Source organism: Hyperolius riggenbachi, chromosome 3, assembly GCF_040937935.1.
Source record: "Hyperolius riggenbachi isolate aHypRig1 chromosome 3, aHypRig1.pri, whole genome shotgun sequence".
Classification (NCBI taxonomy): Eukaryota; Metazoa; Chordata; class Amphibia; order Anura; family Hyperoliidae; genus Hyperolius; species Hyperolius riggenbachi.
The window spans coordinates 84,810,830-84,837,662 of NC_090648.1; the positions used below are offsets into that span (position 1 = coordinate 84,810,830).

The following is a 26,833-nucleotide window of genomic DNA, read 5'->3' on the forward strand; positions in this document are numbered from 1 at the left end:
ACTTCACACCACACGCAGGAGAGTTGCAATGTGTGCGGGCTCCAGGAGATTGAGGTCAGAATCATAGGTGCAGTAATAGCTGTATTAGTACACTATCGTTCCGAGCTCAATCCCCTCAAGCTCACACACATTGCAGCTCCCCTGCTTACTGTGTGCATATCAGGAACCATAAGCAGCGAGTGCAGGGGACATTCCTAAGGACAGGCAGAGAGGAGGGGTGACTCACTACACTACGGACACTGCTGTAGGTGTAGGTAGTGTCTAACATGTAGGATTTTCTCTATTTTTACAATATATCACGATCCCAAGCCAGTTGTGAGCCGCCTTCCCTGTTCTATTTGCCGTTATCCAAGCCGTTGGGGCAATCTGGTTGAGGTACCGCCTACTACCAAGGTACGGCTACTTCGGAATGCTGGCCTGTCGATTACTATTGTTTATGTTAGATCTGATATTATTCCCTTCCCAAGTCAGTCGAAATTCTACAGTTTTAAGAATTTCTAGCTCACTAATCCAAAGCGAGAGTAGATCTTATACGAACATAAAACTGGCTGGAGGTACAGGACAGAAAATCCAACTATTTGTAACAGCAAAATACTCGATGCAATGTAACCGTTTACTAGAAACTTCACAAAATGGCTGCCTTCAACGAGTGGGCACAACATACACAAGGTCACAGTTCTTACGTTCATGTACTCAACATCAATAAAAGGAGGCAAGGACGTTAGTTCAAATGTCTAATTTTGACTTGTTTCTCCGATTTATTAGTACCAAAATGTGCTGAGAAGTTCAGTTAATAAATATCATCCCACTGCTGCACAGTATGGGACAATTCCAGGGACGGCCCAGGATGAGACATTCGTGTCGGGCTCAGTGGTCAGTGCATGGACTCTCAGCTCAGTGCTGAGGCTGGGGGACAGGAGAACAAAATAAAAAAAGACTAGCAGAGGGGCTGAGGTCACAGGATGAAGGGGATTATGGGTGAGCGGAGAGGTGGGTAGTCTTTGAACTCCTTCAGATAGCTTCGGTGTTTTCCTTTGGCCCAAATGGTCATCTGGATGAATCCCACCAAGCTGAAGAGCGCAACTGGAAGAGAGAGGAAAGCAGGTTACAGGGAGATCATCGTAAGGGGTTATTGAAAACTAGATATATGTGTAACGACTGAACAGGGCTTTCAGGTATCACAAGGAAAAGGTCACTTCAGCTGGACTATCAGAAAGAAAACCTTTAGGAGTTTAATCTATAAATTACCGTATTTTTGGACCATAAGATGCACTTTTTCTCCCCCCAAATGTGTGGGGGGGGAGTCAGTGTGTCATATGGTCCCAATAAAGCAATTTAGAGAATTTTCCCTCACGCACCTGCCCCTCCTGTGTGTCCCCAGACATGTAGAAGCCGCATTCCCACAGAGGTCTTCTGCCACCAGTCACTGCTGGCAGCTGACCAGGCTGTGGCTTGTGTAAGAACGGATCCCACGGAGAGCCAGAGGAGAGGCGTCCCTACATGGCTACTGCTGGGTGTGCAGTCCTGTCGATCACGGCTACCTGCTTAGTTACTGGCGCAAATGGTCTCGCAGGCAGGACCATGATGCAGTCATTGGGCCAATTGCTGAACTCTCTTAGTAACTAATGGTATCAGACCTCTGCAGGTATGTGGCTTCTGCATGTCTGGGGACACAGGAGGACGACACAAAGGGACAGAGGACGACACAGGAGGTGAACAGACAAGGGGACACGAGGACAGAGGAGGATACAGGAGAGACACAAGAGGTACTGGGGACATGAGGTACACAGGGACATAATAATTGTAGGGAGAAGCTCCACAAGCTGCCCCTGCACCATGGATGCACCAGGTTTAGTATATTTTTCCCCTGATTTAGTCCTATAAATCTAGGTAGGTCTGGAGCGTTTTATGATTGGAAAAATATGGTTTCCAGTTTTTTCAATGATTGTATCTTGACAACTAACATCATAGAAATGAAGTGTTCACCATTAGATATGCTCTCCTGAGCAATGTGAGGAAACTTCTCTCTCCTGGAGTTACTAAGCAGCTGCTGCCATATAAAACATTGTCTTTCCCAAAGGGGCCGGCCAGTTTACTGCACATCAGAACAGGCAACACAGTGCACAGAAACAGACCTGTCTACCAGTAAGACATTACAGCAGAGAATGTCATTTCTAATTTCCTTTTTAAATTCATTTCTTAAATGTGTTACATCCTTCTCCTCATCCACCTGGTCTGTGCTGGCCTCTGTTGGTATTACATACTCCCCATGGTCTGTGCTGGCCTCTGTTGGTATTACACACTCCCCCTGGTCTGTGCTGGCCTCTGTTGGTATTACACACTCCCCATGGTCTGTGCTGGCCTCTGTTGGTATTACACACTCCCCATGGTCTGTGCTTGCCTCTGTTGGTATTACACACTCCCCATGGTCTGTGCTGGCCTCTGTTGGTATTACACCCCCCCCCCCCCGGTCTGTGCTGGCCTCTGTTGGCATTACACACTCCTCCTGGTCTGTGCTGGCCTCTGTTGGCATTACACACTCCCCATGGTCTGTGCTGGCCTCTGTTGGTATTACACACTCCCCCTGGTCTGTGCTGGCCTCTGTTGGTATTACACACTCCCCATGGTCTGTGCTGGCCTCTGTTGGTATTACACACTCCCCATGGTCTGTGCTTGCCTCTGTTGGTATTACACACTCCCCATGGTCTGTGCTGGCCTCTGTTGGTATTACACCCCCCCTGGTCTGTGCTGGCCTCTGTTGGCATTACACACTCCCCCTGGTCTGTGCTGGCCTCTGTTGGTATTACACACTCCCCATGGTCTGTGCTGGCCTCTGTTGGTATTACACACTCCCCCTGATCTGTGCTGGCCTCTGTTGGTATTACACACTCCCCCTGGTCTGTGCTGGCCTCTGTTGGTATTACACACTCCCCATGGTCTGTGCTGGCCTCTGCTGGTATTACACACTCCCCATGGTCTGTGCTGGCCTCTGTTGGTATTACACACTCCCCCTGGTCTGTGCTGGCCTCTGTTGGTATTACATACTCCCCATGGTCTGTGCTGGCCTCTGTTTGTATTACACACTCCCCCTGGTCTGTGCTGGCCTCTGTTGGTATTACACACTCCCCATGGTCTGTGCTGGCCTCTGTTGGTATTACACACTCCCCATGGTCTGTGCTGGCCTCTGTTGGTATTACACACTCCCCATGGTCTGTGCTGGCCTCTGTTGGTATTACACACTCCCCCTGGTCTGTGCTGGCCTCTGTTGGTATTACATACTCCCCATGGTCTGTGCTGGCCTCTGTTGGTATTACACACTCCCCCTGGTCTGTGCTGGCCTCTGTTGGTATTACACACTCCCCATGGTCTGTGCTGGCCTCTGTTGGTATTACACACTCCCCATGGTCTGTGCTGGCCTCTGTTGGTATTACACACTCCCCCTGGTCTGTGCTGGCCTCTGTTGGTATTACACACTCCCCCTGATCTGTGCTGGCCTCTGTTGGTATTACACACTCCCCATGGACTGTGCTGGCCTCTGTTGGTATTACACACTCCCCATGGTCTGTGCTGGCCTCTGTTGGTAATACACACTCCCCATGGTCTGTGCTGGCCTCTGTTGGTAATACACACTCCCCATGGTCTGTGCTGGCCTCTGTTGGTATTACACACTCCCCCTGGTCTGTGCTGGCCTCTGTTGGTATTACACACTCCCCATGGTCTGTGCTGGCCTCTGTTGGTATTACACACTCCCCCTGGTCTGTGCTGGCCTCTGTTGGCATTACACACTCCCCCTGGTCAGTGCTGGCATCTGTTGGTATTACACACTCCCCATGGTCTGTGCTGGCCTCTGCTGGTATTACACACTCCCCCTGGCCTGGGCTGGCCTCTGTTGGTAGTACACACTCCCCACGGTCTGGCCAGCAGAAGCCCAGTGAGAGACCTGCAGAGCAGACAGTTATCACTGCAAGTCTAAAGAATAATGCTGGGAGTTTTGGGCTTTTAAAAGGAACCGGAGGTGTGAGACCTATGAAAGCTGCCATATTTAATTCCTATTAAACAATACCAGTTGCCCGACAGTCCTGCTGATCTATCTGGTCAGTAGGGTATAAATCACACACCTGACCTGAAACAAGTGTGCAGCTAATCAGGTCAGATTTCTCATAGACATCTCATATGCATGCTTGTTTAGGGTCTATGGCTTAAAGTATTAGAGGCAGAAGATCAGCAGGAAAGCCAGGCAATGTGCTTTATTTAAAAGGCTATACAACATTTCAGCCTCTGTATCCTTCTCACCTCAGATTCCCTTTAAGGTCCAGGCTTCAACCTCACTGCAGTGCTGTGAGAGACTACCACAGTGGGATTAGGTGGAGGAGGAAAATAGTGGTCATAGGATTACATTATCTGGTGGTGTGCGCCACAGGGGTGGGAATTTAGCTCTTTTTTATTCATTTTTTAAAGGTAATGTACGTTTAGGTTTTTTACAATGAAGCTCACAGAAAGGGAATACCAGTTACCCAGACAGCTGACCTACCTACCATTCAGTCTCCTTTATCACAATGTTACATATGGTGTCTTCAGCGAACACGGTAAATCCAGCGCTGGACACTTGGGCGCAGCAGCGCAGGAGACTTGGGCGCAGCCGTCGCCACCATAGGCCGTAATAGGAACTACGGCTATCGCAGGCACAGGGAGTAACTTCAGCGCCGTCAAAAGACGGACCTGAAGTTGCTTTTAAAACAATAATTCGGCTTCCAGCAATTGCTGAAAGCCGAATTATTTCATTCCCCCACTATCCATGTCGGCCTGGAGGGGGAATAGTAATTAGCACGGCCCGGACTTGTGCGGCAGCAGGATCAGCCATGTACTGGCTGTGTCCTGCGCCCAAATCTCCGGCGCCGTTCTCTCTCGTACGCGTCTTCAGGCATGAAAGTAGTAATGGACATTCTGATTACAAATTGCCTAGTACAATAAGTGTCATAGCCGCATCTTATTTTACTTGTAAAAATTAAATAAACAACAAAACTAAACAAACAAAAGCAAAAAAAAAAGCACTGGCTAACACTAAATAAAGCTCCACTAAGGGCTTGTCCACTAGGCATAAATTTGTGCAGGGGAGGCGGGGTTCGGCACACAAATTTGCACAGCAGTGAATTCCCACTGGCCTATTTCCACTAAATGCAAGATTCGCACCTAGATAAACAAAAAAACCTGACAACAGGGTTACTATTCTTCAGATATCACATGCAGAAAAATGGTGTGTGGTGCGAAGTTCCTATGCCTGTTCTAATGTGGTCCGTCTTACTGCAGCCTTTTCTAGTTGCACAGTGGCTGTATTATCTCTGTTATGCAAACTAATCTTCTCTCCTCTGTCAGGTTCAGGCAGTCAGGCTGGAATGTGCTGTGCTGCTTGTGATTGGATAGAAGCTATACACACCCTCTCCATGCCCCCTGCACACTCTGTATGACTCACACACTGAGCTACTCTCAGCCTATCACTTGCTATGTCTTTTGTTTGTAAACACTGCATAAAACTGGCAATTACAAGCCAGGATTGCAGTAGGGAGTGGCAGAAGCAGCACAGAGGGTCCCAGGAGAACATAATGAATAGAATGGTATGCTTTTTATTGTAAGAATTTTACAGTACAGATTCTCTTTAAAGCACACCTGTACCTCGGTAGGCGGAAGCCTCTGGATCTTGAAAAGGCTTCCCCCCATGTCCCTACGTCCATCCTTCCCAGTGCCAGGACCCACGGATATTGGATTTTCAGATGTCCTGGTGCAGGAGAGGATGGACGGAGGGGGGCAGGGAAAGCCTCTCTAGGATGCAGAGGCTTCCCCCTGCTGAGGTGAGTCCCCCGTAGGGTAGATTTTTAACTTACAGATATACTTTAAACAAGTGATAGGAGCTAGACAGACATTTACTATACTCACCAGGCAGACATTGGGTCATAATAGCAAACCCAATCCAGGAGCCAACCTGCAACACAAAGCCACAATATGAACACTGGCTTCTAACACTTTACTCATTTTATGTTTCTTATAATAAAGGGAAGCGCTCCCTTCAGGCTAAGTACAAAAAATATATCTTCTTTAGGACTTGACTGATGTATATTAGATACAATGACATCAAAGCAGAACTAAAGTCAAATAAAGAAAACAGCCCAGGATACAACAGTAGAAATTACAGTAATAAGAACAACAGTCTGTAGAAAACATATGCAAAACATTAGGAGCAATACAGTCATTGCAAATTCAGGAAAAAGGGATGCAAAGAAATGTGGGCGTCCACTTTTGGCTAGTAGAATAGCGGTAAAATTTACCCATATTCAATACTTCTAAATTGTAAATCATAGTAAAATATCGGAAAATAATAATACCAATACTACAACAAAAAAAACCCACCTCCTCCATGCCTAACCTTAACCACCCCTAACCTTAACGCCCCGTAACCCTTAAAATCACCCCCTCTACACCTAACCTTAACCCCCGCAACCTTAACACACCCTTAAAAACATCCCCTCTACACCTAACCTTAACCCCCCTCCCCCACCCTTAACACCCCCTTAAAAACACCCCCTCTACGCCTAACCTTAACACCTCCCATCTAACCCTTAAAAAATAGAAAACTCCACACCTAGCCCACCGCCAATCTGCTGTGTTACTAATGTTAGGCCGCCCCCATAGGCACCATTATAAATAGGGTCTGCAGTGTGAAATTATGTTATTTATCGGGTGCCCTTAGTGTGAAACTCGCTGTTTATGAGGATTCCTAATTTAACACTATATTTCTCACTATAGCCGCTATTTATAATGGCGCCTATGGCAGCAGGCAAGTTTTTTCCGATAGCGGGCACCCAAATTTGCTGCTTCGATCATTGCCCCCTGTGCAGAGGATGCAATTAAGCTGGGTCAGTAATTAAACAATATTGCCTGGGTCAGATGATGACATGTAGAAGAAAGGGCACCGGGTTTGCCGGTAGTAGAATCTCACTAAAATTAGCAATATTAGAAGAAGATGATCTGTATTATTTACCAATATTTTACTATTGCTAAACTTACCCTGCTCTCACACAAAAACCTCCCTCTACCAAACCATAAGACTCCCCCCCCCCCCCCCCCCCCCCCCGGTGCTTAACCCTAAATCTTTCCTCCTCCGGATGGTGGCTGACCCTTAGGACCTCCACGGCGGTACCTAAACCTAACCCCCCAGTGGTGCCTAACCCTAAATCCCCCTCCTTAAAGAGAGTCTGAAGCGAGAATAAATCTCGCTTCAGACCTCATAGATAGCAGGGGCATGTGTGCCCCTGCTAAACCGCCGCTAAACGGGGGTCCCTTCACCCCCAAATCCCCTCCGTACAGCCGGGGAGCCACCGCCGCAGCCCTGCCCCACGCGCGTCTGTCAGCGCGTATCTCCGCCTCTCCCCGCCCCTCTCAGTCTTCCTTCACTGAGAGGGGCGGGGGAGAGGCGGCGATGCGCCGCTGATAGACGCGACTGGAGGCAGGGCTGCAGCCGTTAGCCCTGCCTCCAGGAAGAAAAAAAATACACGACCAATTTGCGACCAAGGTTTGCAGGGGTGGGTTTGGGGGTGAAGGGACCCCCGTTTAGCGGCGCGATAGTGGCATTTTAGCATGAGCTCTGAAGCGAGATTTATTCTCGCTTCAGAGTCTCTTTAAAGAGGAACTCCAGCCTAAACAAACATACTGTCATTAAGTTACATTAGTTATGTTAATTCAAATAGATGGGTAATATAATCTCTTACCCACACTGTTTTAAAAGAACAGGCAAATGTTTGATTTCAGGATGGCAGCCATCTTTTTGGTTGAAAGGAGGTGACAGGGAGCATGAGACACAGTTCCAACTGTCTTGTGTCCTGAGTACCTCTCCCAGTTGCTAGGCAACGTGAACAACAACATAGGAAATCCCATCAAAGCCCGGGCTTTTTTTCTTTGATGGGCGGAGCTTAGCTAAAAATGCAGCTAAAAATGATGCTTTGGTAAGAAAAACAAAGTTCTGATGCTGTGAAACTGTTAAAGAAACACCAAGCCTTTTCAGTTCTGCCGAGTAGATTTTTAGTCCAGAGGTTCACTTTAACCTAACCCTCTATCTTCCGCAAAGCCGGGATATGCAGCTATGAAGGTAAATTTGGCCACCCAGAGGCGCCTGACTAGTGGCAAGAGGGGACCATTTTTTTTTCGCACAGACTTGTGGGGGGAAAAAATGCCGCAATATAGTTATTCGTAAACCATTTTTTTCCTCAAGCCTGTGCGGAAAAAGTATTCCTAAAGTCCTTTGAGATCTCTGACATTGGCAACTGCTTGACTGACAGCTCGAGACCATAGAGCGTGCAGGATTTGACAGGGACAACTCATTACATACTTAAGCAGTACTGTACTACTACACCTGTCCCCCACATACCATCCGAAATGTGGCTCTGTACAACAAGCTGACACATCATTGCATTCCAGCGGTTCTGGAGGAGTGGTTAGCTTTCAGGGACAACAAAGGATGATTTGCATATTTAGCAGTGATAGATTATGGGAGACATCATATGCTCACTCCAACCTGAATAATTGCAAATACCATCTGTTTTAAGAACGCAAACATTAACCCTTACCTCATATGTGTAGTTAGGGCAAGACACCAGCAGGAAGAGCCAAGTGAATGGGTTGCGTGTCGGGAAAGGTATCTTACGGGTCTTTGAGCCTAGGAATTAAAAGACAATGTCACTAAAGAGTAAAGGTGACATGCTGTGGTAATATGTTCACGGTAAGGGACATGTCACACCAAACTAGTCATGGTGAGTCGTCTCTAAATACTAAAACTAGTTGTGCAGATCAATGAGATGCAAACAGTCCCAACTTGCACACAAACTGTATGCAGCTTGTGGAGCTGGGTCAATCGAATGCACTTCCGGTGGATTTTGATTGGCTCAGTTCAAAGCAGAATAAGCTGTATAGCTGATATTGTGTTGTAACCCCTCCCACATTGTGATGTCAGAGCCATGGCCCTGACACTTAACCATTATTTCTCACAATGCAACAAGTTTCAAAGACAGCGGTTTCCAACTGTCAAGCAAGCAGTATCTCCCTCCTTGTATATCTATCTATTCCAGAATTCACCAACCCTGTCCTCAAAGCCCACCAACAGTACATGTTTTTCAGGAAACCATAAACAGTCACAGGTGAGGTAATTAGTGTCTCAGCAGAGCTGATTATCTACCTCTGTGGATTTCCACACAACATGCACTGTTGGTGGGCCTTGAGGAAAGAGTGGGGAACATTGATCAATACACACACACATATTATATATACACACGTTTAGCCTATCACAGTTAGTAGGCGTGTTTATAGATAAAGCCAGTTGGTGCGGTCTGGTTTTTTGTTTCATGTCTGACAGCAGTAAAGATGATGACCCGCAGGCTCAAACAACAAACAAATTACACGCCGATATTCAATCCTTGCGTGATTCATTTTCTATTTTTTTTATTTCTCCTATGCAAAATGTGAATTTATGTTCCCCTCCCACTACTATCTTGAAGTAAAATTCCTCTTAGTTCCTTTCTCAACCCATCTGTCAGTGTAACCTGTGATACGCCCAACTCACATCCGTCTTCTCTTCACTTTCAGTACAAGGAAGAAGAGGCGTGTCCATGACTAAGCTGATGCCACTGATGGGACCGATAAGAGGCACAGCAGTCATGCATCTGACAACGTGGAGAACCAATGGACTATAGCTGCACTATAAGATGCCACAATCAGTATTACTGAACTATGCCGGTTTCAACACACAGCTCTGTTTTGGGAATCCATTTAGAACAGTGGTGGCCAGCAGAAGGCTTTAAAGTGAACCAAAGACGAAGCACCCTCATGTATTTTACCATATATAACGGTGGGAACCATTAGATAAAACACCTACCCTGCTCTCTGTTTCATTCTTCACTGCTCAGCCTGCTTGTTATCAAGCCTTGATAAAATCCCCAAATGAGCATTCAGCCTGGCTTTGCTCAGGAATCATTATAGCCGAGTCTGTCTTCTCTGATGTCTTTTCAAACCCAAGCCTGCCCCCTTCTGGCTCTGCTATAATGACTCCGCTATAAAGATTCCTTTTTTTTTTTTTTTTTTTTTTTTTTTCAGGCTCAGTCTCGCCACCGGGCTTTTTCCTGATTAATTTAAGGCATTCGCCTTAGATTCAGGAGTCACTTGCATCATTGCCTGAGAGAAGACAGATTTTTCAACTTGATTTATTCTTCAATTTATATAATAACTTTAATGAATCTATACAATTTTTTAACTCCTTCCACCTCCTACTAAATCTTTCATAGCCCACTTAAAAAAGGAGTCAGAGCCTTTCATACCACAAACATACCATACCATACATACCGTACCAAACATACCATAACAGGCTATGCCGAGAGTCTACATCCCCACCAAGTATAATTTACATTAACCTTACCATTATTTTAAATATTTTCCCAAGGGAGAGCATTCCGCATATTACCCCATATTTCTTTAAAAAGACCCTCAGCAGTTGACCGGGCCACCGTGGGGGCATTGGTGACTCCGTCATATACGGATTCCATTTCTCTGAACCAGTCACCAATATGGGGGTTCCCCCCACCCTTCCAGTGTTTTACAATTATTTTTTTCAAATAAATAGAGCCAATCTCCTTTAGGAAATTGCTTTCCCTATTTTCTTTCGAGTCTGTTATGCTAAATATTACATTAATTATGGAAATATTAAAACACCTATCTGCCACCTTTTTACCAAATTTAATAAATTGTTCCCACAAGGTACAGATCGATGGACAGAGCCGCCACATATGCAGCTCCGCTCCCCCTAACCGCCCGCATCTCCAACATGGAACAACCGACAGTGGTCCGAACTTTCCCGCTCGTTTAGGTGTCAAATACCATCTTGTTATGATTCTATATTGCATCCATTGGACATCAGGGTCAGGGATATTCCACACTGCCGACCATATTTTGGGCCATTGTTCAGACAAGGACATTTTCATAATATGCTCCCATTTTTTACAGTATGAGGGAAGTTCACATTGATCATTGGATTGTAAAAAATCATACAACGAGGACAATATTTTAGGGGGTCTCTTATTCAGAAACAAAAGTTTTTCAAAGTCATTTAAGTCCCTTTTAAAGGGTCCACTTTTATTTTTATAATTCTGTAATTGAATAATGCCCCAGGGTACGTTTCTTTCTACTGTTGTTCCCAGGATCCCTTTTATCCCTGCTTCCCTGTTACCGAAGACATGGATTAGGCGGGTATCCAAGTTCAAGCCATTCCCGGCAAACCAAGAGGCCGAAGATGCGGGCGGGAAGTCTGGGATATTTCTTAAAGATGTCAAAAGAGACAGGCCATCTTTTAATTGCCAACTTTTCATGAGCCCCACTAAGACCCCTAAGGTTGGTTTTATCAGAGGGTGGGTTGACGCCACCCATAGCCCCCGCACCTGTACCCATTGCCAAGAGAACAATATCTCAAAGTTTAGTTCCCCCTTCTCTATGTTTACCCAGGCTTTTTCCCCTGAAGATGTAGAATGCTCTCCCCTCCAGTCAATTATCCTTACCAAATGTATACTTTTATAATAGACTGATATGTCAGGTGCTGCCAATCCGCCCCCAGACTTACTTCTACTAATTGTCCTGTAATTTATTTTACGTGGGACTCTTGCCCAAATAAATTCTTGAAATAATCTATTCCATTCCTTAAACCATGTGCTGGGAAGGGCGATCGGTACACACTGCATACAAAATAAAATTTTGGGTAGAATAAACATTTTCAAAATTGCAATACGCCCCAAGGGGTTAAAATAAGGTCTATCCCATCCCTTAAGTTTCTTTTTACTTTCTATTATTAATTTTTTATAGTTTAAGTTGAAAAAGTTATTAATTTCACCACTCAGATTAATTCCCAAATACTTTATTACCTTCTTCCAAGAGTAACAGTTATAGTCTTGTATTCCCATTCTAGTGCTACGGGTGCATCCTAGGTCAAGAATCATACACTTTTCTCTATTTATCTTAAAGTTTGAGCTACTTCCATAACTATTAAATAAGTCCTCACACCTCTTTAGAGATGTTACTGGGTCTCTAAGCACCAGCAGGAGACGCTATAAAGATTCCTGAGCAAAGCCAGACTGAATGCTCAGTCAGGGATTTTATCAGGGCTGATAACAAGCAGGCTGAGCAGTGGTAGGTGTTTTCTCTAATGTTTCCACTGATATATATGGTAAAATACATAAGGGTGCTTCGTCTCTGGTTCACTTTAAGAGCAAGCACCAATATAATCAATGTATTTTTGACTGGACCACAGGTTCCATGTTTTTAGCCCACCGATGATTGTCACCACCAGAATTTTAAAGATAAAAGTGCCCTTTTTATGCAATCCTGCAGCTGATCACTATAAACATGGCTAGTGGTGAGGCAATCTGGTGATAATTGACCACATGTCAAGTGATACTTGACTCAAACAACAATTCCATGTCTGCACTTTCCCTGCAGGAATCATTAGCGGAGTGCTTTTGGAGAACGGTGTCTGATTTCCTCCTGGTAAGTTCTGGCGGGAAGCATGTGCAGCTCCTTGGCTTCCCAGTTCCAACCTTAACCACTTCCCATTCCAGGCATTTTACCCCATAAGTTCCTGACACTTCATCTGTGTTGCTATTGAAACAGCTAATACTTATTCATTGCCTAATACATCCAAGTGATATGCAGATTTTTGTTTTTCAGGACAATATAGGTTTTCTATGGGTAATATTTTTTCAAGAATGGTTTCATTTCATGGGCATTTTTTAGGGAAACATTGGAAGGAAATGCAGAAGACACACCTTTTTTTCATGTTCACCCTACTTAATCTTTACATGGCAAGTTCCCAAATTATAAAACCCATGAAAATATATTATTTGACTCTTCATTAAAATGATAGCCTGTATGCCCTATTTCACAACTAACTGGGCATGTGGCAGACAGGGGCACCAGTACAGAAGCATCACTAGGCAACGGCAGAGCAATGCATCAGTAGAGCATTGGGGCCCTGAAGTCTCGCCCTAGCGATTGCATCCGATTGCAACAGCGGCAGGGTCAGGGTTAAAGCTTAAACTGAAAAATATAAGTACTATTTTTTAATTGTGACCATGTCATTTTAACTTTTGTTTCAAACTTGTAAACTTTTTTTTTTTTAGCCTAACAATGAATGATTGCTGCTTTTTGCTATAGCAGCAATCATTCACCTAAAAACAAGAGAGTGCATGCACACAAGCGTCGGCAGTGGGTGGCGGTTTCCAATTGTAGTTGTAGATTTTATGTCCACAAACACAGCAGGTTGCACAGTCGAGTCAGCACCATCAGAAGTATATATTAACTCATTCACGTTCCGTCGTTTTCACGTGAGAAATGTTCACCTCCCATTCATTAGCCTATAACTTTATCACTACTTATCACAATGAACTGATCTATATCTTGTTTTTTCCGCCACCAATTAGGCTTTCTTTGGGGGGTACATTTTGCTTAGAGCCACTTTACTGTAAATGCATTTTAACAGGAAGAATAAGAAAAAAATGGAAAAATTCATTATTTCTCAGTTTTCAGACATTATAGTTTTAAAATAATACATGCCTCCATAATTAAAACTCACGTATTGTATTTGCCCATATGTCCCGGTTATTACACCGTTAAAATTATGTCCCTATCATAATGTATGGCGACAATATTTTATTTGGAAATAAAGGTGCATTTTTTCCATTTTGTATCTATCACTATTTACAAGTTTAAAATAAAAAAAAATAGAAATATTTCATCTTTACATTGATATTTAAAAAGTTTAGACCCTTAGGTAAATATTTACATGTTGTTTTTTTTTTATTGTAATGGTTTTTTTTTTATAGTAAACATTTTATTTGGGTACTTTTGGGAGGGTGGGAGGTAAACAATAGATTTATAATGTAAATGTGTGTTCATTTTTATTTTTTTTTACTTACAGTTGTAGTATTACTTTTTGGCCACAATATGGCGGCCATGAGTTTGTTTACATGACGTCACTCTAAGCGTAACACACGCTTAGAGCGACGCTTGGGGGAGGTGACAGCCAGAAAAAGCACAGCTTTCGAGAGAAGCTGTCGCTTTTTCAGCGGGGGAGAGCAATCAGTGATCGGGCACGTAGTCCGATTCACTGATTGCCTGGCTAACGAACCGCGGGCCAGGAGCGCGCGTGCACACGCGCGATCGGCCGCGGGAGCGCGCGGTAGTGCGCATGGTTCCTGGACGTACATTCTACGTCCAGGAACCAAATTAGGTTAAGCTCTTTTATTGATTAAAAAGCAGCATGATAATCAAGATTGGTGCTTGAGGTTTGACGTTAGTATATAAGGGTGGAGGTTTTTATGTCCGTGTGACTGCAAATTATACAGCTTGAAAAAGGTCTGTTGACCGATACAGTGGGGCTGACGCTGGAAGAAGATTATCATGCTGCTTTTTAATCAATAAAAGAGCTTCATACTTCTGATGGTGCTGACTCGACTGTGCAAGATGTTTTGGAGTGTCTGAGTGTGCAGAGACGCAGTGACTTTTTGGTCGTAGAATCTGTCCTGGAACGGTAAGTGGTTAACCACTTGAGGACCGCATTGTGTTAAACCCCCTTAAAGAAAAGGCCATTTCTCACTTAATAGGCCACTGAGCTTTAAGACCTCGGTGCAGAGCCGTCCAACTCAGCACACAAGTGATTCCCCCCCCCCTTTTCTCCCCACCAACACAGCTTATGTTGGTGGGCTCTGATCGCCCCTCAGATGTTTATTTTTTTTTTATAAATATTTATTTTTTATACTCCCCCATAGCCAATTAGCATGATCAAGCTGTCACAGACTTTAGCCTATGACAGCCGATCACTTCCCTGCTTTTGGAGGAGACAGCCGTGTCACACGGCTGTCCCCAGTACAGCGCCGCCTTACATCGCAGCACTGTACAGCAATAAAAGACGGCGATCGCCGCTGGGAGACTGAAGGCAGAGTTACGCCATCAGAGCGGGGATCGCCCGCAAACCACGCCCCAAGGACCTTGCGCCAATCGGCGTTAGGCGGTCCTGGGGCTGCCGCCGCGTCCATCGTTGTGACGCGGATGGCAAGAGGTTAAACTATGCAATTAGCGTTCAGTTTATAAAAACAGACAAGAGCTGAAAGTGACTAAATAAGGCACTATTGCAGAGTTAGAGTGGCGAGAGGCTGGGCGCCCACTAAGCCTATAAACACTGGTCAGTGATTGTGCAGTACAGCTGCAGGTTGCATACACAGAGGTAATGACAGCTGTACATCAGCTTTCACATGGACCATGGAGAAAACTAGGGACGTAACTACAAAGGAGCAGTTACTGCAAAGGCGGGGGGGGGGGCTCAGAGCTGTAAGGGGGCCCCAACTATCACTTCACTCACCTGATAAAGGGCTCCATGCTTCAGATCAGGTATTTTGTGGCTACACTTGTTATCGGTGTGAAGATTATGATGCCCACACTTGTGTTATGACTTTTGCAAGATGTGAGGGTCCCCAGGGGTAGGCAAGGGAATGGGTGTGAACACTGGGAGGGAGCAAACCTTTCAGGAGCTGTACAATATATACAGGAGGGCAGCTTGTGGAATACCAGGGAGCAAGGCGAAGCTTTCCACAGCACTTTATACAAACAGAACAAAACCGGCTGGGTGAGCAGCATCTATTTTAGCAATGGGATAAAAAAAAAAACCGTGTCCAAAAATAACAATGAATGAAATTGCTTATTTTTCACAATATCGATTTATAGATTATTTAGTCGGTGTTTGCTCATTGTAAAATCTTTCCTCTCCCTGATTTACATTCTGACATTTATCACATGGTGACATCTTTAGTCCTGTCAGGTGCAGCTCTGCAGAATGTTCATTTCTGAGAGTTCTAAAGCCAATACAAAAATATAACTGGTCTCCCAGAATACTCTGGGAGAGGAGAGAATGTCAAATAATAAACAGCCTGGGATAAGCCTCAGTGGGAGGGCGGGGCTACATTGCCAGCATCACTATCACAGCTTATTCTGAATACACACACCCATCCCACACCCAGTGGTGAGCTGCTCCTCAAGGTGTGGGGCAGATACAGTGAATACCTCAGTGTCCCCTGGATCATGCATGGAAAAGCAAATGTGAGTCACTCAGGCTGGGACTTACCGGCTGGCCTCAGGTTCCTCAGGGCGATGTGTATGGAGAAATTACCCAACTGACAGAACTGGGGAACAGAGGACAGGACAAAGTAAGCCTTTGCATTGCCAGGTTTCACACTTAAAGGGAACCTAAACAGAGGGATATGGAGGTTTCCTTTTAAACAATACCAGTTGCTTGTCAGTCCAGCTGATCTCACTTGCTGCAGTAGAGACTGAATGACACACCTGAAACAAGCATGCAGCTAATCCAGTCTGACTTTAGTCAGAGCACCTGATCTGTATGGTTGTTGAGGGGCTGTGGCTAAAAGTATTAGAAACACAGGATCAGCACAGGATCAGCAGGAGAGTCTGAAAACTGGTATTATTTTAAAAGGAAAAATCCATATCCTTCTCAGTTTAGGTTCCCTAAAGTTCTTTCTATGCACATAAGATGCCACAAATTGTGTAGAGGACTACCAACCAGAACTCACCAGAAATATGGCAACTGCAATTTTCACTTGTTCATCTCCAAACACTAGTGAGCAGGAGAAAACAGAATAATTTGCTTATAAAAAAGGTTACATACATTCACCACCTTACAGTTCAAACACAGATTCCAGAAATATATTACGGTTTTACATTTTTAGCTCTTCAGTGCAGGTCACCTGATTAGTGCTCCAGTCACATGGCCTGAGGGAGAGTCCTGCGCATGAGCGGCTCGATATTACGCAGATCTGCGTCGCCGGCTGCAGGCTAATTAATCAGGAAACAGCCGCTCGCGCGAGCGACTGCTTCCTGTCAATTCACGGCGGGGGGCTCCGTGAATAGCCTGCAGGCCGCCGATCGCGGCTCGCAGGCTAAATGTAAACACAAGCGGAAATAATCCGCTTTGTTTACATTTGTACAACGCTGCTAACAGTAGCAGCGTTGTACTAGATCAGCGATCCCCGGCCAATCAGCGGCCGGGGATCGCTGTCACATGACAGGCAGGAGCCTGTTAGAGGCTGCACAGGACAGATCTGTTCCTGTGCAGCCTCCGATCTCCGTGGAAGGGCGGGAGGAAAGGGAGAGGGGGAATCCTGCGGTGGAGGGGGCTTTGAGGTGCCCCCCCCCCCCCGCCAGCCACACGCAGGCAGGAGCAATCAGACCCCCCCAGCACATCACCCCCTTGTGGGGAAAAAAGGGGGGCGATCTGGTCACTCTGCCTGGTGTTTGATCTGTGCTGGGGGCTGTAGAGCCCACCCAGCACAGATCAGCTAAATCAGCGCTGGTCCTTAAGGGGGGGTAAAGGCTGGGTCATCAAGTGGTTAAGGATACTAGTTAAGGTTAAATAAACTGTTTATTTAGCTTGAAAAAAAAAATGCCCGGGTGGGTGGGGGGGTATTTGCGTGGGGGGAGAACCTGATTAGCATGTATAAATATATGAGAGGGCAATATAAAAGCTTGTCGGAGGAGCTTTTTGCCCCTAGGCTTATGCAAAGGATCAGGGGACATGATCTGTGCAAGGAGGAAAAAAAAAGTGTTTGCCGTGTATTTATGAAAGAGTTCTTCACAGTAATGATGCCCATATACGGTGCAATAAAAAAAAGTTCAATTTTCTTGTTTATTTGACCAAAATGTTTGAATCTAAAAGAATCAAGGAAAACGAACGATTATCCCGTTTTTGTTCAATAAAAATCTGATCGGACATGTTGGAAAAATCTTTATATTCGATCTAATGGAATAATCGAATGAAATTATCTAATCAAAAAAAATTGTACCATGTATGGGCACCATAAGAGTGACTCAAAGGTGGGATTTAGTATTATTTCCTTGCGATGAAAGACATCCATGGCTATAATTACTAGGTAATGCCCGGTGGTGTTGATCCAGGGATTTTATCTGATTGCCATCTGGAGTCGGGAAGGAATTTTTCCCTTTAGGGGCTAATTGGACCATGCCTTGTAAGGGTTTTTCGCCTTCCTCTGGATCAACTGAGATATGTGAGGGAGCAGGCTGGTGTTGTTCCTTATTTTCTGCTTGAACTCGATGGATGAATGTCTTTTTTCAACCCAAACAACTATTATTAATTATAATTTATAGAGCGGCAACATCTTCCTTTAAGGGATATGTAGCTATGAGAGGATCGTTTTTTATGGCAGTGTGAACCCAGCCTAATATTAGTTTACGATCAGTAAAGCCACAGAGTAGCTATTATGTTACATACTGGGATGGCCTGCCAGTATTCTCAAATGATAAACTCAATCATACAAGCATACTGCATGATTGATTGGGCCCTATTTTAATATTTTCAAGTATACTAACTTGTAAATACAACATGTTCAGGCACATGTTTAATCACTGCACTTCATAAAAATGAAAACATAAAACAATAAGCATTTAAAGAGACACTGAAGCGGAAAAAAAATATATGATATAATGAATTGGTTGTGTACTATGAATAATTACTAGAAGATTAGCAGCAAAGAAAATATGCTCATATTTTTATTTTCAGGTATATAGTGTTTTTTTCTAACATTGCGTCATTCTCTAATATGTGCAGATTACACAACACTCAGCATTCAAAATGATTCTTTCAGAGCAGTCTGTGAACTAATGACCTCTCCTCTAGCAGAGAAAAAGTAAATCGTTCAATAACACTTGAGATAATAAAAGTCAGATAACAGCCCTCTCCACGACTTTGAAAGTCGCAGAGCTTAATTGCTTTTTTGCATAGAGATAATAACTGGAGTTTCTTAACTCTTCCTGTACTGGAAACAATTAGACTGATGTATCTGATCTTAATGTTTTATTTCTTAGCTGTACTACACATACAAATCATATCATCAATTTTTTTTCCGCTTCAGTGTCTCTTTAAATATTGCAAAAATGGTTAATTTCTACAAAATCACAGTATAAAATTCAGACTGCAAGCTCCTAATCCATCTGTACCACCGGCAGACTGCTGCTACCTGACACTCCTGTCCCTGGCAGTGACGGGTGAGATGCCAAGGGAAAAGGGCTTAACTGTGATCTCCACTTAAACCACATCTCCCTTACGGCTGCCAGCTAAAGCACAAGCTGTCAGTCACCACTAGGTGGGCGTGGCCTGGCTTTCCTGACATCACACTTGCCACAGCAAAGGGTTGGGTTTTCTCTGGGAAGGGGCCGAGAGAAAGGAAAGAGAAAGTGCAGAAAGAAATTTCCAGCATGGCCAGTATCGATGCTTTTGACCCATTTCAGCATGAAATCAATCAAAACACTGATCAGGCAGACACGTGGCACCGATTTTCATCCAATTCCGTAAATGTATCGAATTGGATGGTCGATCAAGCGGCAAAATCAGTAGGGCCACCTTTATTAGTGCCACCAGGTAGCAGTGTTTCCAGAGTGATGAGTTTCTAGGCACACGGTAACAGGTACATATCCCCCATGGCAGTCACATGATTCCCCCACCAGTCATATAGATGTATGGAAAAGAAGGTAGTAATGTAAATACTCACATGGAGGTGTGTATAACGGGTGATTGATGTAATACGCCATCCACGCTGCAAATCCCCAGTAATACATACAGTTCTGCAACACACAGCAGGATTAGGTTATTCTCCCACAGCAAAGCATAGAGAAAATAAGTCTGAGAAAATAACAGAACATGAACTACTTGTTAACGAGACAGCCAGAATTAGAATCCTGGAAATCCGGCTGCATTATGCCTGATAACACACTGCTTCTACAAGACCTGGATATACAGCATATGGAAACCACATTTCAGTCTATACAGCCCATAATAATACAGAGCCAGGAATGCTGTATGGCCATAAAAGAGGCTGGTCACAATTTCACAAAGTGGTTTAGATGAGCACAATAATGAACACTTTGGCAAAAAAAAATGCATAGATGAATAAATCTACCCAGCGATGCCTAAATGTAAAGATACCACATTGGGGGTTGATACACTAACGATAACGTGCTTAAAGAGAAACTCCGACCAAGAATTGAAGTTTATCCCAATCAGTAGCTGAAACCCCCTTTTACATGAGAAATCTATTTATTTTCTCAAACAGACCATCAGGGGGCGCTGTATGGCTGATATTGTGGTGAAACCCCTCCCATAAGAAACTGAGGACCACGGTAACTCCTGGCAGTTTCCTGTCTGAGAACCCTGTTGCATTGTGGGAAATAGCTGTTTACAGCTGTTTCCAACTGCCAAAAAAAGCAAGCAGCAGCTACATCACCTGCCAACAGTAAAAATGTCACCATGTAATAAATGTCAGAATGTAAATCAGGGATTTAAAAGATTTTACAATGGGCAAACACTGACTAAATCATTTATACATCATTATTGTAAAAATGAAGCACTTTTTATATTACATTATTTTTACTGGAGTTCCTCTTTAACCACCTGAGCGATAATGGACGAGCTCAGCTCGTCCATTACCACCGCGGTGGATTGCTCAGCCCCTGGAGGGTCTTTTTAGACCAAATTTTCGGAGGGGGTGTAGCTAGCACTTAGCTAGCTACATCACCCCTCCGATCGCCGCCGGCCTGCTCTGATCCCCCCGATCGCCACTGTTTTATACATACCCCCCGGAGCCCGCGCAGCCTCTCCATAGCCTCCAGGGGTCGCAATTGTGGCGATCGGAACTGCGCATGACGTCATGATGCCGGTGACATCAGACGTCATGCCCGATCGTCGCTATAGCAACGCCTGAAGCTATGGCAGAAGTCTCGGCCATCGCGGCCAGGTAAATATCGCCGGCGGCGAGCGGAGGGAGGGGGACAGTGCCGGGGGGCTTGGGGGCAAAGTGTAGCTAGCCTAGTGCTAGCTACACCAACAAAGACACATTTTAAAAAAAAAACGCCACCCGTGGCCGCAATTAAAGGAACGCCAGGGTGGTTAAGCAGTGTTAGTTAATACAAGCTACGCATGGTCCTGTCACTGCAAAGTGCTCTCTTACGCGCGATCCTTTGAAGCGCCGCACAATGTGATGTCATAACATCGTGCGGCACGTCAAAGGATCTGGCGTAATTTAAGAGAGCATGCTAAGGTGACAAGACCACGCGTAGCTTGTATTAACGAACGCTGCTTAAGCACGTTATTGTTAGTGTATCAACCCCATGGTATAACAATGTCATTACATCAACAATCCTCCAGTAAATATCGGTTGTGTACAGATAGTAAGCCTCTAACCAAACCTCTAAAGGCTCGTACACACATGCAACTATTCTGCCCAACTATTGTCTAAACTTGGACTGTGACGATAGTTGGGATTGTGTATGCTAGCAAACGACAAGAGGTCCAAATGATAACAGCTGATCTGCCGGATCCAGCTGGCAGATCAACCTGCCCATCTATTGTGCAGGTTGGCCATGTATGTGCCAGTCACTTAAACGACTTATTGTTTTTGAATGCGGACATGTTGGTGCTCGCGCAGTATTTAAATGAGTTGGTTGTTTTTTTGATCAGCGTGTGTACGTACTTGTCGTGTAAACAAGAAGTTGTGCAGTTGATCATGTTGTGCGGTTGGTTGTGCATTAAGTTGCAAGTGTGTATTAGCCTTAAAATAGAAGCCAGCTGAAAGGAGGCCTCAGCATGCAAGCCAATCCTTTTACCAGCAATAAATAGAATCCCCAGAAGCACAACTTCCAGCCAAAGGGGTTACAGTACAATGTATGCATCACTGCCACTGTAAACGTGTGCATTGCCTGGTTATTAATGCACTGTGACTGAACCTAACACACCAAGTTCATTGTGAAAGCCCCATAAGAATATACCTGTGGATACAGACAAAAAGACACACTGACATCCGAAGCCCGATTTTGGTGAAGTATCGCCGGTGAATAATTTGGGCGGTGGAGTTCGTCTATAGTATAGGTCAGTGATGGCTAACCTTGGCACTCCAGCTGTGGTGGAACTACAAGCCCCATGAGGCATTGCAATACTCTGACAGCTCTAAGCATAACTCAAGGAGGTTAATAGGTTGCATGCAAGCTGTTACAGGAAACCAACATCCTCCTCTAGTGGTAGACAGGTCATGTGTATGCCCGGTGTGTATTCGACCCCACAAGTGGGGCTTGCACTCTTTTGCAGGTAGGCACTAGTCTGTTTTTAAGTAGCGCTGCTCATTTCCTTTCTATGTACTAATGTAATTCGTTTTTGGTCAGCTGCTCCCACTTAACAGCCATGCTTTTGGTGTATATGCAGAGCTTCTGTTTGGGTTCAAGGTGCGTTTGTAGTTCCTGGGGGGGCTCAGCGCATCTCTGATTGGAGGCCATTCGGAGGCGGCCTGGTGTTGCACTGATCCACCTTTTGCGAAACTATCAATAATTACAGAAATGTTACTATCATTGATAGGGTAAAAATACAGCTATTCAACTATCAGGATTTCTTAGTGCCCATTTTACTGGGTGCCCCTTTCCAATGTATGCGTGTGAGATGACCCTTTCAGGCTGAAGTAAGAAGTGCAGGGTAGAGACTAATGCAGCACTGGAGCCTCACGTATATTTATTAATGTATGCAGTGGGAACCTGTATGTGATGTAGATAAGAGTCAGGAGTAACAGATCCTTTCACTGACTAGTAGGGTGTGTGCTGAGGAATGCGTCTCATGTAATTACAAGGCAAGAGTGCAGGTTATAACAGACACTGCTGGAGACTTCCTGTTGCCACAAACCTGGCTGGCTTCCATCTTATACTGCATTGTCAGGGTTAGGACTAGGGCTGTGGAGTCAAAGTCAAGGAGTCGGAATCATTTTGGGTACCAGAGTTGGAATCGGTGGTTTCATAAACTGAGGAGTCGGATGATTTTTGTACCAAATCTACAGCCCTGGTAAGTATTAGACTAAGGAGTCGAAATCGAGGAGTCGGACCCATTTTGGGTACCCGGAGTTGGCGGTTTCATAAACTGAGGAGTCAGATGATTTTTGTACCGACTCCACAGCCCTGGTTAAGACAGAGGTAAATCATAAATATGAAAGAGGTTTCTTCATTAAAGCGGACCAAAACCAAACATTTTTTTAATTAAAAATATTTAGTTGCATCACTCTGACACATACAAAGATAAATAAACACTCCTTCAAGCCTATGATCATTTCAGTGCATGCTTTTCACCCTTCTCTTTTCATAGCTAGGGTTATGCTGGGGGCAGCCATTAGCAATTCCTCCATTGCCAGACACCATCTACTCCACCAGTTTGCCGGGAAAATCCCGGCAATTTGAAAGGAAGGGAGGGGTTCCTCCAATAAATGTAAAATATTTTATATTTGTCATCATGCAACTGAAAAAAGGCTGCCATTTATTATTATAATTTAGAAAATAGATTTTATTTCTGAAATCTTGTATTTTTAATTTGGGTCCACTTTAAGAAAAAAAACCTCAACCCTATGCTAAACAATAACACAGGCAGGTGTGAGAGTGACATTCACCTTGCCAAAGACTCTCAGTTTCTTGTTTGTTTTTTTCAATCCTGACACGTGACATCCCACGTATGTGTGCCACTCCCCTTCACTCTTCAAGAATTAGAGGCTTTTACAGGTCTAAAGAAGCAGAGCCACTGCTGACAACGCAGGTGAAAGCAGCATGCCAGGATTTACATCAACAAAGATACAGAAAAGATAACAACCCCCCCCCCCCTTATGCTGGGTACACTCCATAAATTTTTCCTCTCGAAAGATGGATTAGATAATTCACGACGTGTCGGATATTCCTTCCGATCGACTCTGCGCTCGATTTCTCATAGAAGTGAATGGAAAAAGATAAGAAAAACGAGCGGAAGATCAGAGAATAGAGCGGAAAAATCGATTGGGTAGAAAATCGAGCAGAAAAACGTATGTGTACCCAGCATTATATTGCAAGCAGCCCCCCCAGCATGTCCTTCTTGATCTTGCAACCCCATCAATGACACGCTTCCCATGGACTAATTAGGACTTGAAAGGCTGGGTCTCTGTAAGATTGCATGGTCATGTATTTTATATCCTGTTGCGTATATAACCATGTGTTATGTTGTATAACCGAGTGCCTCTCTCTCTCTCTCTGTAACATTCCACGTTAACACTGCATGTATCCCTATTGATTGTCCAGCTCTGCCTAATATGTTGGCGCTTTATAAATACCTTTTATTCTTGCTCTGCCTAAATATCAGGTATGTAAGTGGCTGACTCAGTCCTGACTCAGACAGGAAGTGACTACAGTGTGACCCTCACTGATAAGAATATCCCCCTTTTATCTCTTTCTTGCTCTCAGAAGCCATTTTCTGCTAGGAAAGTGTTTTATAGTTGGAATTTCTTATCAGTGAGGGTCACACTGTAGTCACTTCCTGTCTCAGTCAGGACTGAATTAGCCACTTACACAGCTGATATTTAACTCTTTCAGGCAGAGAAAGAAAAAAAGGAACACAGCCTAGTTATTTGTGTGCTAGGCACTGTAGATACACATGTCTATCTCATCATGTCACATGTCATTTTGGGTATCCTCTAAAGTGGGATAAAACTCTGACATAACATTCAATAAAAAAATGTGTTTTTCCTACTTGTTATTATCCATTCAGTTACCATATTTGCTTTTGTGCACCAGTAATATTGCCGGTTTACAAATTACACGTCAGCTCTGTGTAGCTCAGTTCCAGCCATTGCTAGCTCTAACTAATTATCCCTTTTTTACATGCCTCTGCTGATACAAAGTTATCACCTCGGAACACAAGCTAAAAGTTCGGATCACAAGCTTCCACTGCAGAATGAAGTGCTGTGTTAACTGTTGAAATGCTGTTCAGCTAAAATTGTTGCTGGTAGTAGGTTTAACCTGCTTAGCGGTAATCCAGAGTCAGGGTCGGGATGGAAAGCCGCAGCTCAGAGCGGTAATCCCGTGCCTGAGTGAGTTACACGCAGGGGCTGCTGCAGGTCTCTCTATGGTATATATATTTTTTCTTGTTTTTAGGGTGTAAAAGCTTGTGAAAAAAATTGTATGGCTTTTAGAACCTAAATCTGGAAATAATCATAACGCCAGTGAGGGTTAAGGCTCAACACGCACCATACAATCTTGGTTGTACAGATTTACCAAATATATGTTGTATAAGGGCCAACAGATTGAAAATACCTTGAATGATTGATTGGATAAGCTCTTATACTACATGAAAGTGGTAAGATTGAACAACCAAGATTGTATGGTGTGTGTTGAGCCTAAGGCTGTAAATAATCTTTTAGAGCAAAGAAGAATTGCCGAGTTTTAGACCACTTTCAAGAGAACCCAAGGCAAACCTGTTAAAAGGCCCAGGACTGCACTCCTCTTCATGCACTAGTGCTGCCGTTCTGCGCCCGTGCGAGCATTTCCGACCCCTGTGCAGTAGCACGGACCTGCTCAAGCACAATTGGCTCCGGCTTACTTGGCAGGTGCAGCCTTACTGTGCCTGTGCAGAGCATGAAGAGAGTGTGGCTACGTGACATATCTGATAAGCTATCGCCGGATATGTTCCGGGTGTCCATGATGACGACTGGTGGGGGCCAGGAGGACGCAGGAAGCCTCTACATGCTTCCCTCAGAGACTTCCCTATTCTTAGGTAAGCATCTGTTTTTGTTTTTAATATGTGTCACCTTGGGTGCTGTAAACCAACTTCATGAGTTCCTTCTTCATGAGGAGGTCCAGTATTTAATGTTTTGTGCTTCCAACAGGTTGCAGTCTGTTCTCTACATGTGCTGACTGATTAGGAACACACAGCCATCACCACAGATATCACAGAACCATTACCTTGAAGATATTCCGCAGTGGCATCGTACCATGAGAGAAGCGATGTACAAAGAGCGTTTCCAGGATACGTTTAATGTAGTGAAAGGAGTGGCAGAAACAGGCTAGGCTGCAAGAGAAAGAAGATTCGCCATCAATATGTGATCTGTGCAGTGTTGTGCAATCTAGCTCTCAAATTCTCATCACTACAGTGTGGCAGGCATCAGTTTCATACAAGATACAGTCATCACCTGTCCCTACCCCTGAGGGCGTACATGAAAAAAGGGAGCGCCAGGAAAAAAGGGCCCGGCTGGATAACGAATCTCCCCCGCCCCTCTCAGTGAAGGAAGACTGAGAGGGGCGGGGGAGAGGCGGAGATACGCGCTGACAGACGCGCGTGGGGCAGGGCTGCGGCGGTTAGCCCTGCCCCAACCAGGAATCGCTCCCCCGCTGCACCGAGTGGATTTGGGGGTGAAGGGACCCCTGTTAAGCCGCGGGATAGCAACGTTTTAGCAGGGGCACACATGCCCCTGCTATCTATGAGATTAATAAAAATAATAAATCTTGGGGTACAATCCTTTATATTGTGAAGGATCAAAACACAGTCCTTTTTTAGGGCAATCCACCTTGCCCTTCAACACATTTGTAGCTTTAGAAAAGGACTATATTGGTTAATGCAATCTCAAAAAGGCAAAAAAAGTCTCTGAAAAAAACTTTATTGACACATGTAGAAAAAGATCAAAATATACGGCTCTTCAATATCACAGTGGTAGATCAATAAAAACACATTGGATTGACTTATGCCAACAATTGGTTGTAGCTTAGCGGGTATGAAACTTCAAGGCAACGACACATGTTCGTTTCGGGCTTTTATATAAGATATGTGCCCTTCATCAGGCCGTGATACCCAATTCTAAAAATAAAAACAATATATAACAACACATTAAAATCACAAACTGTAATTCATCAGATA

At 44.4% G+C, this 26,833-nt stretch overlaps 1 protein-coding gene across 2 annotated transcripts in view; it reads right to left on the reverse strand.

Annotated features, from left to right (window-relative positions):
• Positions 1–721: 721 nt before the first annotated feature.
• LOC137562782 (very-long-chain enoyl-CoA reductase) overlaps positions 722–26,833 on the reverse strand; it is an 87,838-nt gene continuing 61,726 nt past the window's right edge. For both annotated transcript variants that reach the window (XM_068274476.1, XM_068274475.1), the window contains 7 exons: positions 25,885–25,990; positions 19,650–19,722; positions 16,659–16,702; positions 16,196–16,253; positions 8,616–8,704; positions 5,932–5,977; positions 722–1,083 (listed from right to left, as the gene is read on the reverse strand). In XM_068274476.1, the coding sequence (XP_068130577.1) occupies positions 956–1,083; positions 5,932–5,977; positions 8,616–8,704; positions 16,196–16,253; positions 16,659–16,702; positions 19,650–19,722; positions 25,885–25,990 (544 nt within the window). In that variant the 3' untranslated portion in view covers positions 722–955. The remainder of the gene's footprint in view (positions 1,084–5,931; positions 5,978–8,615; positions 8,705–16,195; positions 16,254–16,658; positions 16,703–19,649; positions 19,723–25,884; positions 25,991–26,833) is intronic.